The following is a 16962-nucleotide window of genomic DNA, read 5'->3' on the forward strand; positions in this document are numbered from 1 at the left end:
TTTGTTCTGTGTTTGTTTTTTGTTGTTGTTTTGTTTTTTTGGGTTTTTTTTTTTGTTTTGCTTTGTTTTGTTTTTTACTAGAATGAAGCACAGGTTCTGTGGAAGGGATGCCAGTTTATAGACAGGGAAGGAGTGAGAGAAAGGATAATGAATTAACTTAGCCCTGGTTGAGTATGAGATGTGTGTGGGCCATTCAAGTGAAGATGAACAGAGGAAGGTAAACAAGTGACTCAGAGTTTGGGGCAGGGCTAGAGATGTGGGTTTGGGCATCTTTAGGGTAACTATGAAGTTAGGGGAATGGCTGAGATATTAAATGCTCACCAATTATCTCTCTGTACTAAAGTAACTTAATAATAAATCTTTGGGGTTTTTTTCTAAAGAACTTATATAATAAAATATTTATAAGTATTTATTAATAAATTGATTTGACATTGGGATGTACTTCAAAATAATCCAATAGTGGAGGAGGGAACTGGGAAGAGAAGAGATAAAATAGGCTTGGCCATGGACAAAATTCATTAATCTATTCTCTCTACTTTTGTAAATGTTGAAATTTTTCATTGAGCCAACTTTAAAAAGAATTCCTTGGTAAACAAATGGCCCTGCAGAATAAAAATAACATATTGTAAAAAATAAATAAAATGTTTATATAATGCTCTGACTTAAAACCTCCATTCTTATTCAATATGTTTATGCAATAAAATAAAATATTTGGAAATTAACAGTAATTTTCACTTAAGTAATTCTTAAGTAAAAATGCCAAAAAGGCTAAATTTGTCAAATATATTTATATGTCAAATTGCTATTGTTTAACTACGTATTTAATAGCCAGCTACAAATTGCAAAGAAACATTACGTGTTATTTTTGTTGACATCATTTTAACTACCTATCTATAACTTATAAACTAAGGATGCACAGTATCAGAAAGCAATGAGATAATTAAAAAATACATATATTCTGTAAATCAGATTTTTCCATAATTCAGCCTGGCTCTCCTCCACTTACTTCTCCAGATTCCTGAGGTGTGCTGCATTTTTGTCAATGTTTTATCATCTTGATTGTTTTCAATGAGTGGAGAATAATATGCTTCTTTTATTTCATGTTCTAGATACATGCAACTAGCTAATGTAATGCCATTTGGAGCAATAGAGCACCCTAGTGGTCTAAGCAAGACAATGAATATTCTCTTGCTCTTGAATCTGCTCTCATAATATTTGAAACTAGGCAACTAGAAATAATTAGCATGATAATATTAGCCATATTACATATGGAAAACATTTTGTGAATAGATGGAATAATTGTATCTAGAAAGGCACAGATAATTAAACATTTAGTCATTCTTAATTTTAAAAGCCAAGTGACTCCCATATGGTATTCCAAAATTGTATATGTACACCCATGAGCCATAAAGTACATATTTGGCATATCTGAGTTTGTGGAACAGTTTTCTCCAATTAAATTGGATGACTCTTAACTTACTGCACATTAGGTGAGCAAATATGAATTTTAAAACCTTATTCTTGGTTGTTTTTTCCCCCCTACAGGCCAGTCCTTGTGTATGTAGCTAAGAAAATTCTGTCCACCGGGGACAGAATTACTTTGTCCAAGTCATTCTCTGTCTTTTATGAGCAGGGTGACTTTGAGGAAGTAAATTAATCTGTCTGTGACTTAGTTTTCCCATCTGTAAAATGGAGATAATAGCAGCAGGTGTCTTTAGTCTTGTGAGAAGGAAACAGGTTATTAAAACAATGCCTAGTGAGCACTGTAGCTCCTTGCTGCTCACATCTTTCCTCTCAGGCTGCAGTCACATCTATCATCTGCACAGTCACATTTTGTCTATAGGTATATCCTGGACACTTAGATGTAGTGTGATTCTCTATGGCTCAAATGGAATATCTAAGCGCCTATAGAAAATTAACTGTTTTAAGGAACATAATGTTCAAGTTTATAGAGTACTGATGAAGCAGAATTATACACCAAAGGACCTCATTTCTTACACACAACTCATTGAATTTTATGTTTTAACTGGAAATACCTATAGCAGGATAATAATGAGCAGTTCAATTTCTTCAAGGTCACTTTCCAAAGATGTGAGGAACTTTTGAACCCCTCTTCAAAATTTTCAGAAAGAAAAAAAAAAAAAAGGTTCCCCATATCAAAACTGTATAAGAAATAAGCTGTAATTAATTTAAGTGCCTTGAGGGTGAATTAGTCACTCACTGGGTGATTTGGTAAGAAAGCTATTTCAGATGAAAATAAGAACATCTTTAAATATAAAGCAGGTAAAGTAGAAGATTTAAAACCTTAAAGAGAAGAAGTCCCAAGACTATAGTAAGTCATTAATAACAGCCATTCAATTCATTCAGAAGAGAATGGATTACTGACTTAGGATCCAATTATATAAACCTTAATAATCATATAAGCAGCTCCAGTGATTAGCTCCAGCATTAAGACTTTTCTTTCCCATCTACATCTTATCTTTACATTCTTAAAACAACAACAGCACGCGCGTGTGCGCGCCACACACACACACACACACACACACACACACACCAAAAAAAAAAAAACTACAAAAAACTTGCAAACTTATTTCTCACATCAGAGCCCATCAAGAATCACACAGTTCTCAGCTGTATAGTTGGAACTCCTGTGATCTGATGTGTGAGGATGACCCAGTCTCACATTGCTAAGTATTTTTGTTATTATAGCTACCTTGCTGGGACAGGAGTTGCTAATTTATATGTTTATGAGAAAGTCTTAAGTGGCTCAAAGGAATCTTTTCAAATTAAAAAGAGTTTTGTAAAAGCCCACAGTAGAAAAATAGATGTTTTATAATTTTAGAGTTGAACTAACAATGTTGTACCTGAGGTTTTAATGTGCGTTCTCAAATACTGGTTAGTGGCCGCCATAGGAAAGTACAATCACCAAATTCATGCACCAAGCCCAGAGGCCTCACTGTTAATTCTCATGAGGCTCTAAATTCGAGACATAGGGTTTTCCAAGTGATGAGGCCTGTCTAGCAATGCATTAACTTCTCTTTCTTAAGTAGAGCCAAGAAGAATTCACCCAAGTCCCATCTATAGTAAAATGGGGTTTATGAGGTTTTAATAAACTTTTAGTTCTAAATGCAAATGCTAATTTGTTCATTGAATGCTTTACTCTTATATTCCATTTTGTTCTCTGGAATGAAACATATGACTTGTGAAATTCAAACATTCTCCTATTTATAAGTACAATTTCATTTATTAATGGCCTATAATTAAGAACAAATTGTTAGCTAAACAAATAATTAGCTTGTCTGAAGAATAAATAGGAAGTAGGTTATTCATTCATTTGCTAAGTGTTCTTAGCCTTGACCTACTTTTCACTTATTCAGACTGCTTTTTCAATTTTCTAGAGCTTTTGTAACTAACGGAATTTTCCTAATTAAATAATGTAAGCTAACATTTAAGAGTTTTCTTTAGGGGAAGAGCAGGCTAATGAATACATAAAATGTTATAACGTAAGTCAACATTTTACTTCCAATTCTACCACAAGACCCTAAAATAGGTATTTAGCCTCTTCACCTGGAAGTTTTCCATTTCTGTAAAGTGAGGATGTTAATAGTTGCCATCTACCTCAGGTTAACAGCATCATAATTCAAGGGACCTGCTACAATTTCTTTAAAGAAAAGATGCTGAGCCCAGCTGGCCTGGCTCAGTGGTTGAGCATGTACCTATGAACCAGGAGGTCATGGTTCATTCCTGGTCGGGGCACAAGCCCAGGTGGTAGGCTGGATCCCCAGTGTGGGGCATGCAGGAGGCGGCCAATCAATGATTCTCTCTCACCATTGAGGTTTCTATCTCTCACCCTCCCTTTTCCTCTCTGAAATCAATAAAAATATGTTTTGAAAAAAGAAAAGATGCTGTATATTTATGCAAATTTTCTCCAAAAATATGGAACATTGGGAAATATTCTGGATTTCTATAAAAGTCTTATAATTATTTTTTTTGAAAGATGGCTAGATTCTTCTCCCAGCCCCTAACAAGAGCTTAGATTTATTTTGAATCTTAAAAAAGTATAGGATAGAGAAGTTTAAATATTTCCACATTTTATATCTAGGATTTTTTAAAAATTATCTTTATTGTTGAAAGAATTACAGATACCCTCCCCCCCCCCCACATTGACCTCCTCTACCTTACTCCCACCCCACCCCCAGGCCTTCACCACACTATTGTCTGTGCCCATGGGTTATGCACATATGTATATAAGTTCCTTGGTTAATGGCCCCGCCCCCCTTCCCTTACAGAATCTGCCAAAATGAAACCTTTGGCAAATAAAGGCAACTTCATCTGAATGCAGTAGCATGTGGTTACTTAAGATTGGCTTTTTCTGTTGTTGTTAGTTACATTTTGCTTTTATGAACACCATACACACACACACACACACACACATGCACATATATACATACATACATACATTCAGGCTGCAACATCATGGCACTGAGCACACTTGAGTGGACTGTCAGAGCAAACCAAGCCTTAGGCTGAGAAGACACAGATTTAGTAGAACCGGGTTAAATGTTCCTCAAGTGAAATATGAGCAGAAGAAAGTCATTTATACAAAACAATACAAATGTGAGCAATATCACATGTAAGATAGTAATTGAATAGGTAATCATCCCGGAAACCAGGAGTGGAAGCAAGACAGACAGCAAGACAGGAGGACAGACAGGAGTCAGTACTGAAATGTAAACCAAATGGGAACTGACAATGTAGAATGTTGCAAAAATACCAATTCCGTGGTCTAAAGAAGTATTGTTAGAGGGGGGAAATAATCAATAGCTAAAATTGAACGTTGCTCTAACACATATCAACTCATATGAATTTACTGAATCTAGTTTTAATGCTATGCATTTTTATATCATGAGCCTTCATCTGAAAAATGGAAATATTCATACTTTATTATTTGGCGATATTGGTTGCATAAAATTTCTCTCTGAATGACTTCCACAATCACCTTAAGCATTATTTAAATTACGTATATATTTTATAAAATGCATATAGATGTGTATATCTGTACATCTATATCCCCCAACATCCATCCATCTATGCATCATCATCCTTCATCCATCATCCATCTCAAGGAGCAAAAAAGGGATAAGCTTCTGTTTGCATACCTTCGGGCTCCCTGATCTTTCTTCCCGCTGCAGACCTCCGAAGCACGCTCCTTCCGGAGTTGAAGAGGCTGGTGAGCTCATCCAGAGGGCTGCTGAGGGGCCTGGAGCTGGGAGGGCTGTAGGGGACTGGAGAGGAGGCGTTGGAGTTGGCCTTCCTGGGGTCCACTCTAGCTGCGGCCTTCCCGGGGGAATGGGGAGCCTTGCAGAAAGAGCTGCAGGGGCCTGCAGCAGCGGGAGCAGAGTTCGGCTTCTGCTGCCCTTTGGACAGATCTGGGTTGGTGGCCACCTTTCCGGGGTGCATTGCGCCCGCCTCGAAGGTGAAGTGGCGGTGGGCAGCAGCGGCGGGTGGTGCAGGAGGCGGTGGTGGCGTGGGAGGCGGGGAGGCTTGGTGAGATCCATTAAACACAGGGAGGCCAGGGGACGAGGGCCTGTCCCCGTCTCCCCCTTTTTGGCTTTTGGGATACTGTGGCGACAGAGGACTGGAGCCCTCGGACTGCACAGGGTACTTGAGGTTGGTTTCCAGGACAGGCAGCTTCTTCACCTCCAGGGGCGTCAAGGGCGATTCATCGGAGGCCGGGGAGCAGGTGACCGGGGTCGGGGGGAACACCAGGAGCGGGGGCCGGTGCGGGAGCAGGTTGGGGAAGGGGGCTGGGATGTCACAGGTGTCTCTGCAGAGCCCCGGTGCCTCTCTGTCCTCCCAGGTGACGGGGCTCGGACGCTCGCACAGTAACGGGAGGGACACAGATGCCCAGGCGCCTGCCCCCCGGCTGCCCCCGTCCTCCGGGGGCGCGAAGTACTTCATCTCCTCGTACACCGCCTCCCCCTGGTCCGGGTTGCCCCCCGCGTGGCCCACCATCTCGATGTAGACGGGCTCCAGCTCGGAGGGCTCGGTCTCAGAGTGCGGGGGGGGTGCAAGGGATGCGGGGATCCCCAGCATGGCCCCTGGGGTGCACGGAGGGCCCCCTGCTCTGCCCCGCATGCCCGGGACCCCCATTGCCCCGGTCCTGGCGCCCCCCGAGATCTCCTCCGAGGAGCCGCTGAGCTTGGTGTGGGGACTCCGCTTTGGCTTCCGAGGGGGGATCTTCTTCATGGTGCTGTAGTCATCGCTGTGCGGCCTGGGCCGGGTGAGAACTGGAGGCAGATGGACAGACAGGGAGGTGTTAGCAAGACCTCAGGGCCAAACCAGCACAGGACTGACTGGTGCTGGTGGTGGTGGTGGTTGGGGGGGGGGGGGATAGAGGGGGGCGCTGCCCTTGCCCACTGGGCTCCTGCAAATCCCCAGGGATCAAGACAAAGGCCTGTATCTCCCCTACGGTCAACACCACCTCTCCCATGACCCTAGCTCAGCCAACACTTCTCAAGACTGCCAACAGAAAAGTTTTGTTTTGTTTTAATTTTTTAATTGATTAAGGTATCACATATTTGTCTTTAACCCCCTCATTCCAATCCCCCATCCCCATGCCTACTCATGCCCCCACCCCTTAATTGTCCTTGACCACTGGTTAGGCTCATATGTGTGCACATAAGTCCTTTGGTTGATCTCTCCCTTTTATCCCCACCCTCCCTTTGAGATCCAACAGACTGACCCATGGTCTTATCTCTGGGTCTGTTCTTGTTCATCAGTCTATGTTCACCATTTCCCCTAGATGAGTGAGATCATGTCCTACTGGAAATATACTTATAAGAATAAAAAATGAGACAAGTAATAATCATTATGCTGAAAGGCATATGAATCAGTCTGCAGTGAGTTTCTTTCTGGGCAACCATGAAGGCAGAAGAGAAGCAGTCTAGAAAGGAAGTTTTGATCTCAGAGCCTCAGGATAACTTCAGGAAGCAAGACATTAAGTGGACCATAAAGGGTCCAGGGATTGTCAGCCACCTGCAAACCGGAAGTGCCCAGGGATACAGCCATGCAGCAGGAGAGCACACTTCAGAGCAGCTGCAGGAACCCACCCACAGCTGTATTTTTAGGGTCTGATAAAGGTGTGACATCAGAACAGGCTGAACTGGTCCCCGGGGCTTTAGAGATGAGAAAATGGAAAGCAAGGGGGAAGAAGCAAATTAGCTAGTCAGTGGCAAATAGATGCTTTCTGTAGGAAATGAGTAAGCTTGATTATTTAAAGGGTATGAAATGTACAAAACAAAATGCCTATAAGCATAAAGAGATGATTGTTTTGTTAAAGAACTTTGTTATTGAAATGATGCCAACGGTGAATTGTATAAATAATCAGCATATTTGAATTATTAACAGAAACACATATTTAATAAGAAAATTATTAAATATAATATTTTATTTAGTTCTATAAATACTAGAACTTCTAGCGCTAGCCAGGTACTCAGTTGGTTAGAGCAGTCATTAAAGATACACCAAGGTTTCAGGCTGATCCAGGGCACATACAAGAATCAACAAATGAAAGGAAAACAAATTGATGTTTCTCCCTCTCTCTCTCCCTTCCTCTCTTTTTCTCTCATATGAATTATATGTAATTAATTATATATAAAACTATGAACTTCTAAAGTGGAAATTTCTTTAGTTGAAAAAAAGGAAAATATTTAGAAAAACAAATCAGCATATTAGTAACAACTAATTTTAAAAGAGGCAGAAAAACTATTTAGATACGATTTTAAAACATTTACTGAAACTGAAGTTTAAAAAATTCCAAGATTTATTTTCTGATATAGTTTATTATAAATTAAAATATATATTTACTAAATAAACAAAATTTCACTAAAAATTGAGATTTTAGGAAATTACATTAAGTTTTACTGACATATCAAAACTCAAAAATCTTAAACTATGTTACTAATTTGGCATTTTACTGTAAGAATTATTGATAGAAACGTATATAACTTTTCTGAGTCCTTGAGTTACTTAAGGCAGACAAATTTTTCTCTCACTATGACAGCACATATGACATCAGTAAATGTCCCCAGGTTGGAGGAGATAATAAAGTAAAATGGATGAGATTAAAGGCTTTTTTAAGACTGAGTAGTATTCCATTGTGTAAATGTACCAGAGATTTTTATCCACTCATCTACTGATGGGCACTTGGGCTGCTTTAAAATATTGGCTATTGTAAATAACACTGCAATGAACATAAGCTACAGATATTCTTTCAAATTAGTGTTTCAGGTTTCTTTGGATATATTCCCAGAAGTGGAATTGCTGGGTCATAAGGCAGTTCCAATTTTAATTTCCTGAGTTAACTCCATACTACTCTCCACAGTGACTGCACCAATCTGCATTCCCACCAACAGTTCACCAGAGTTCTCTTTTCTCCAAATCCTCACCACTGCTTTCTGTGTGTTGATTTACTGATAATAGCCATTCTGACAGATATGAGGTGATATCTCATTGTGGTTTTAATTTTTATTTCTTTGATGAGCATCTTTTCATGTCTATTGGCCATCTGTATGTCCTCTTTGGAGAAGTGTCTTTGCCCATTTTTAAATTAGATTTTTTTTCCCATGTTGACTTTTATAAGGTTTTAGCAAATTTTGAGTATTAACCCCTGGGGAAAGCAGTATGAAGTTACTTCAAAAAGTTAAAAAATGAAACTGCCTTATGATCCAGCACTTCCACTTCTGGGAATTTATCCAAAAAAACCCGAAACAGTAATTCAAAAGAACATATGTACCTCTAAGTTCATTGAAGTGTTATTTACAATAGCCAAGATTTGGAAGCAGCCCAAGTGCCCATCAGTAGATGAGTGGATAAAAAAGCTGTGATACATTTACAAAAAAATAAAAACTACGACTTGGCCATAAAAATGAGGGAAATCTTCTTTTTGCAACAGCATGGATAGACCTGAAAGGTATTATGCTAAGTTAAAGAAGACAGCTAGAGAAAGACAAGTACCATATGATTTCACCTATATGTGGAATCTAATGAACAAAATAAGCGAACAGACAAAATAGAAACAGACTCATTGAATCAGATAATAGACTGCTAGCTGTCAGAGGGGAGGGATGTTTGAGGCCTGGGTGGAAAAGGTGAAGGGATTAAGCAAAAACCAACAATAACAACCCAGAACAATAACCCATCAGATACGGAAAACAGTATGATGATTACCAGTGGGAAAGGGAATTGTAAGGAGGTAGAATGGGTAAAGGAGGATAAGTAAGGATGAAAGAAGACTTGACTTGGGGTGATGAACACTAAATATGATGTACAAATGATGTGTTATAGAATTGTACACCCGAAACCTATGTAATTGTATTATCCAATGTCACCCTAATAAATTCAATTTTAAAAAATGTTTAAAAAAAGGCAAAATCCCATAATTAAGAAAAAAATGTTTAAAGGTTTCCAGTCAAACCTGGATTCAAATCTCAGCAGGACCATTGATTTGTGTGGTTGTTCGTTGAGTCATACATTTGACTAGTATTTACTGAAATCACATTAGTGATTACAGAGAAAAATTTCCCTACCTTCCTCTGTTTTAGTGGAAGGTGTCAGACAATAAAAAAATAGGTTAAACAAATGAATAAGTTCTTTAGCATGTTAGAACATGACATAGGCTATGAAAATGAAAAACAACAGGCCCTGAGAGGGGTCACAGAATTGTGAGTATTACGGGGAGGGTAGCAATGGTGCAAATGACAATATTAAAAGAGGTTTTAGGCAAAGCTCTCTAAGCTTCAATATAGCGATGCATAAAATGATCAGTAATTATCTCAGAGGCACAAAATGTATATTGTATGTAAAGTGTTTGCTCATATTTTGGCACACTGGAAACATGAAACAACCGGGAGACATCCAAAAGAGAATGAAAAAGAACAAAGCTAATTTTCTAACTCAATGGACATCTTTGTGAGCCAGTATTATACACAGTTCCCAAAAGCAGCCAACTTTTAAGAGCAGAGAAGGCCCAAAATGCACCATTCTGTAATTAATAAGCATTGTTTAAAGGCCTGCACCACACTAAGATATAAGCTTCTCCCAGAAAGTTAATGAACCAAACAAAATGTTAGCATTGCTATTAAAGAGTTGCACTGAAGATTTAAATAACTTAAAGGATTTGTGGCAGGTTGTATTTTCCAAAACTAGCTTCAACAATATTTTCAGTCCCACATGCGCTTCAGAACCCCGAAACTGAGAGGGCCTCTGTGATTGCCTCTGACAAATAATATATGGGGAATTGGCTGCTGCCTGCAGGGAGTCTGGTTCTGCTTGGCTCTTGCTGTCTGGGACACATATCTAGATGGCCCTGATCTCTATGTGAGGGGACTGTTTACTCATGCTCTAGGGAACAGGTAGAGAGACCACGTGGAGGTGACAGTGATGAGGAAGACTCCATTTGCTTCAGCTCTCAGCTCTCTGTGTTTCCCAGCCCAGACACCAAAAATCTAATAATTGAGTCTTTGGATGATCCCATCCCCAAACTCTCACTACTGCTGTGAGAGATCCTGTGTAAATACTGGTTAGCTGAGCCCAGACAACTACTAGAACTGTAAGAGAGAGAAAAAGATACAAATGTTATTGTAAGTCACTAAATTTTGGAGTGCTTTGTTACACAGCAGGAGGCAACTAACACAGATATCAGTAAAGCTCATAAAAGAAGGTGAGGAAGATGCTAGAAGCTGGAGGAAACATGAGCCTTTTTGTGCCATTGTGGAAAGTTTAACAACACTGTCACCTGCAGCAATGTGGAAAGTGAAAAATGCACTTAGGGAACTGAATGATGTAGCTAAGGAGGTTTTCAGGTGGGGTGTAAAATCTGCCTCCTGAATTCTTCTAGCTGCCTATAGTAAAATGTGAGAGTAAAGAGATAAGCCAAAGAAATACCTATTAACTAACTATAAAGGATCCTGGACTTCCTATGTTGGAAAATAAATGTTTCTCACTGCCAGGCTGTCCTGATGGCAAATAATTCTTAAGTTAAGAAATGACTTCCAAGCAGAGATGAAATCTGGGGCATTTTCAGGAAAACGTGATCTAAAGATGGAGCCAAGACCGTGGCTATGAAACCCTTTATTAAGACGTCAGGAAGATTTAAGGTGATGCTTCATGGATCTGTTCAAAGGAGCAAAACCACAGGACTTCTAAGAATCGTAAGTGTATTGCAGCACAGAAGTCTTGCAGAGAGCCCAAAGTAAAGAAGATAATTATCTGAGAGACTTGTCGATGTGGCTTTTGAATAATGCAGCAGATTATAAATTCACAGGAAACTCGCAAAGCTTTTAAAGGAATTGGATCATCTTGCATTGAAAGGAGAAGACTTAATACAGAACGAGGAGGCTCTGGTGCCTCAACATTTTATAGACAGAAAGCAGGCCGGGAAAACTACCAGCCCTAAACATGTCACATCTTGTGGATTAGGAATCAAAATTTATAGGTGAGCCAGGATTCCAAAGCATAGACCTGTGACCCATGGGAAATCATCTCTAGGCACTAGGACAAAATCCTAACCAGGGCACAGGCAGTGTGTGCCCAGGTATTGTTCAGAACTGATGTGTGAAAGAGCCTCCTGTGTGCCTCCCAATTTTCCCCTTTTTTAAACAGGAACATCCTGGACCTGTCCCTCCAGTGCATGTTAGTTGTGTGGAGAATAGGTCACCGGTCTTCAGCTGTATAGGTTCAATCCTGGAGGAGCTACCCACCTAAAGAGCCTTACCCGAGCAGCCAGGATACTTGAATATGATTTAGATGATGAGATCTGGGCATTGAACCTGATCTTGGTGTGGTGATGGGATGAAGCTTTAGGGCAATTGGGGTGAGGGGGAGGGAAGAGGAAAGTGCATCTTATATGTGAAAAGAATGTGAACTGTTTTGTCCCAAGGGTGGATAAGGCAATTTCTGTTTTCCAAAAAATTGGCCACCATATATAATGCTTCCAGTCCTATGAAGAGCTGGAATCTATTTCTCCTCACTAATCCTGCATGTAACTGTGGGACTGCCTGATGCAATGACTGTGGTGGAGGTGATGCTACCTGTCTCCCAAGACTGACTCATGGCAGGTACTCTCTTTCCTGGGGCATGTGCTTTGAATAATTGATTCTCCAGGGAGTCCAGCTATCCTGAGGTGCCATGCTGCACAAACCACGTGGAGAGACCACCTAGAGATACAGGTGCCCTAACCCCCAGGCAGCTGAGGCCCCATCATTCAGAGGATTCCAGCCAGCAGGTGCAGCTTTATGAAGGACCTCAAGTAAGAGCCACCCAGAAGAGCCTAGTTAACATGAGAACCTGAGAGATAGTACTAAAATAACCCTGCTTGACTTAAATCATCACGGTTTGGATGATCAGTTAAGCAACAATAAATAACTGATATGATATTCCCTCAAGGTTTTCTCGAGATGCAGAGAAAAGCTTTCTTTTTAAAATTAAACTATTATCAATAAAGTAGTATGTTTTGTTAGGAGGAAGTCAAAAGCCTGGCCTCTAGGATATGACTGCCTTGGGTAAGTGATGTGTGTCAGGCTATACCACTGCACGCTGACTCAGTGTCCTCATCTATAGATGGGTCACAAGGATTAGTTCTAAAGACTTACTTAGCTTAATGCTTAGCACATTATAAACACTAAGTAAGTGCTGGCTATTGTCATCATTATCTCATTACTACAGAACCAGAAATTAATCATGGATGATAGGACAGGGTTTCTTTGAGTATGACCTGGGGTTCAGTGATATCAAGTCCCTGAGGTGCTTTATTGAGGATGTAGATAGCACAGTTTCTGTCATATTCCATAATCACTAAGTAATAATCTGTGGGGGTGGGGACTTGAAAACTTATTAACTTCACAAATTAAAATTAGAACACCAAGGTTACAGAATTAAGAATAATTTGATTTATGGCCATCTGTGTGTGTGTGTGTGTGTGTGTGTGTGTCCACCCAAGAGGGTACTAATAGCTCATTTGCAAATAGGAATTTGAGGGCCATTAAAAATGGGTTTACATTAAGAGTTTTCTTAACAGTATGTTTTAGCCCTAAGATTTGTGAGTAAAATGTCAGTAAGATATCAGGCAGACATTTCATAATCATAGATCATCTTCAGGGCAAGTCTTACTGTTCAAACAGTAACTTAAGGGTTAAACCCCACATTCTCAAGCTGTCTCACCATTTCACACACTTGACTCTTATCTGAGTGACTGGGCAATGACCTAGGGACTTGTGTCATTTTAAGTTTTATTAATAGATAAAAATGTTCTTACAAAATGTTTTCCCTTTGGCTTTGTTGTTAAGGCACGTTGGGTGACTTAAAACACCATTTGCTCCAGGACACAGGCTAGTTGTCCCCATTTTCATTGAGAACAAGATACCTACATAATTAATCTATAAGGGGGAAAAAAGGAATGAGGGGCTTGTTCAACCAGAAAACATGTGTATCTCATGTGTATGTATCCACTGTATTCCAATTCTTCCAGTGTGATTTTGACTAGTTTCAGAGCAAACTTAATGCCTAGCACAGGACACCAAGGATGCCTAAACAAATGCCTGGTGGCCTTCTGCATACATGAGTGAAAGTGATACCAACTTACAACCAGCTACCCATTGGACAAAAAGAGCTCCTACTGAGCTGATATATTCCAACCTTGTTACATCACTTTGTGTGTGTGTGTGTGTGTGTGTGTGTGTGTGTGTGTAGCCCTTGTTCTCATTCCATCTTTACCCATTCTACAGGCATAATGTCACTTAAATGTCCTTCCAGATCCTTCCTCATTTCCCAGCCAGGACTAGCCCCATTTGCTCTGTCCCAAACCATCCTGTTCTCTTTGCTATTACTCTGCTTATCTCATAATTTGTTTACCCATTTATCATCCCCACTGGCCTCTTCAAGGAAGAGCCAAACTCATGAAATACACTTAGTTAATATGCATTGAGTGTGAAAATGCATCATAAATTGTAAAACATGCAGTCATGTTCTCCTGTTATGTCCAGTAATGCATTCTCGGGGCAGTGTTCAGAGAAGACCTAATTTCTGTCAAATTCCGGGTAATAGAAGAAAAAAAAAGTATAAAGGGGCATCTGCTAAAAAATATGTTGACAAACCAAATCCAACAAATCTCCAGGGGACATTCTGAACCTTGCCAAATTGTGCTCATTTTGATTTATTGATAGAAAGCTCATTCTGCTTTAATGAAAGCAGCACGAAGAAATATATTTCTATAACATTCATGTATTCATTCAGTTAAGTATTTATTGAGTGCATACCATGTGGCAAGTGCTGTCTAGAATAAAGATATAAATAAGACAGTCAAAAAGAAAAGGAACAGAATATTATTTCCAAACGAAGCACCACAGCTGAACCATTCTTGTATCTATACATTAAAAATAGCATTTTGTTGAGAATGGAGTTGTATGGCAATGAAAAAAAAAGATTCCTGGATGTATAATTTATAAGGAATGGGCTGCTGGAATCTGCAGGGAAGGTGGCTGTGGAGGTCATACCACAGAGAGTAAAACGATGGAGGTGACAGTTGCCCAAGAAAATCCTTTCTTTTACCATTTCATCATCTAGCCATGACTGTGTTTGGAAGAAAGCATAGGCTTTGGATTTAGAGAATCAACTCTTCACTCCAAAAAGTAGTGGAACTGGGAGCTCCATAGCAAAGAGAAAAGTGAAGCCAGGCCCCTACATTCCTTTTCTTAGTCCCTGTTTGCAAAGACCAAACCCAGACTTCTTAAAACAGTACTTTCAAATAGTTGGCTCTAGCTTGTCAATCATTTGCAAACAAGCATTAAAATTTACTGGCCCATAAAAGTGTTTCAAGATTCTCGGGCACAAAGGTAGTAAAAAAACAAAAAACAAACAAACAAAAACAATGAGCCCTCTTGCCTGCCCCTCTTTATGGCCACTTGTTATTGCATAAAATCCTATAGGAAAGTCATGTGTTAATAAGATCAAGACTGGTCACAAAGATTAAGACTTAATGTAACTTATTGGTTTCTCTACCATTCTTCATTCTCCAATCAGATCTCCATTCATTCTAGAACCTTCTGGATTGATTGGCAGCTTTATTTGTAAAAGAAAAGAACTTAAACTTATTTTTAATAGGCCCTCAGGAATGGCTCAGACAATGAACTAACCACAGTCGTGGTCCCTGTTCTTATGAAAGCAGAGTTCATAGAGCATTTTAAGTAGTGATCGGATTTTCTTCTTAACTTTTGCAGAAGAAGGATAAATTTGTGACATCTTACTAGGTGCAAAAAACTCAGTACAGCAGGTACTCAAAGAGTGGCATTCCATACAGCATGGTTTCAATAGTTGATGAGATGCCACAGAAACCTAATTCTTGTTTTGTATCCATGAGCCTAATGTAAAACTGGTTTCATTATACCTCCTTTTCCTTAGCGTCACAGAACTATGATGGCATTAAGTGAGGCCTGACTGTACTTCCCCTGTAGTAAAAACATGCAGTTCTTAGAATCAGTGTTCTCTGAGAACTTTGTGTGATGATGGGAAATTCCATACCAGTGGCTGTTGAGCACTTAGACTGTCAGGAGTGACTGAATAACTGAATTTTAAATTCTATTAATTTTCTTTTTTTTTTTTTAAAATATATTTCATTGAGTTTTTACAGAGGGGAAGGGAGAGAGATATAGAGTTAGAAACATCGATGAGAGAGAGTCATCGATCAGATGCTTCTTGCACACCCCCTACTGGGGATATGCCCACAACTAAGGTACCTGTCCTTGACCAGAATCGAACCCGGGACCTTTCAGTCCACAGGCTGATGCTCTATCCACTGAGCAAAACCAGTTTTGGCTAAATTCTATTAATTTTCATTACTTTAAATGTAAATAGCCAGTTATTAGTGGCTACTGTACTGTATAGGATACTTTGAGCTCCCGTCACAATGGCATAAATGGGACCAGAGCCATTGCTGTGGCAGGTTTGTTACTAAGAGTGTTATGGATTAGAAGTCCATGGCCTGAGTGACAAAGCCCCTCTAATGGCTTCTGGCTCCTAATGCTACAAAACTAACTAGCACACCAGCTTGATCCCAACATGCAGGTTAATTAAAAAAAATTATTGATTTCAGAGAAGTAGGGAGAGGGGGAGAGAGATAGAACATCAATGATGGGAGAGAGTCATTGATCAGCTAACTCCAGCATGCCCCACACTGGGAGTGAGCCCACAACTAGGGCATGTGCCCTGACCAGAATCAAACCATGACCTCCTGGTTCATAGGCAGAAGCTCAATCACTGGCCGGGTGCAGGTTATTGTTTTTTCCTTAAATATATATTTAGAGCATATTCTAAAATGTGGGAGTTCATGCAGGGGTCCTCAAACTTTTTAAAGTGGGAGCCAGATCACGGTTCCTCAGAGAGCTGGAGGGCCGGACTATATGAACTACTAATTCCTACTGTAACACCTCGGCTGCGCTCACTGCCCAAAAAACCTGGCGGGCCGGATCAGACTCCTCTGCGGGCCGCATGTGGCCCGCGGGCCGTAGTTTGAAGACCCCTGACAGCCATAGGAGATATGGGAATGATTGTAAAGTCAGAAGGACTAGGAATCATAAATTGTGAAAATGAATAAGTATTATAGATAGAAAAAAAGGAACTTATTTATGGAATAGCCCTTTTACATGCCTCCAGTATGTGAGTTTACTGCGGTGTCACCTATGGGGGAGACACCTACCAACACCTTTCTCATATGTGAGCTGAAATGAATTTCTAATTAAATTTTACATAAAAATCATGTGAGTCTAATGAGTCACATCATGTATGTTATACTGCAAATCCCGAGAGACTTGTGATTCCCTACAGTAATAAGGAGTTTCAGAATTTCACAGTTGTGGATTTTCGTGCATTTTCTTCATTCATCTTTTTTTTCCCCCTGTCATTTTATTT

The 16962-nt window shown here is 39.9% G+C and overlaps 1 protein-coding gene across 4 annotated transcripts in view; it reads right to left on the minus strand.

The window, feature by feature from the left end:
- MYO16 (myosin XVI) overlaps positions 1–16962 on the minus strand; it is a 505283-nt gene that overhangs the window by 59164 nt on the left and 429157 nt on the right. For all 4 annotated transcript variants that reach the window (XM_084879972.1, XM_084879970.1, XM_084879971.1 and 1 more), the window contains one exon: positions 5160–6290. In XM_084879972.1, the coding sequence (XP_084736098.1) occupies positions 5160–6290 (1131 nt within the window). The remainder of the gene's footprint in view (positions 1–5159; positions 6291–16962) is intronic.

This window comes from Pipistrellus hanaki (assembly GCF_964339955.1).
Source record: "Pipistrellus hanaki genome assembly, chromosome: 3".
NCBI classification, from domain to species: Eukaryota; Metazoa; Chordata; class Mammalia; order Chiroptera; family Vespertilionidae; genus Pipistrellus; species Pipistrellus hanaki.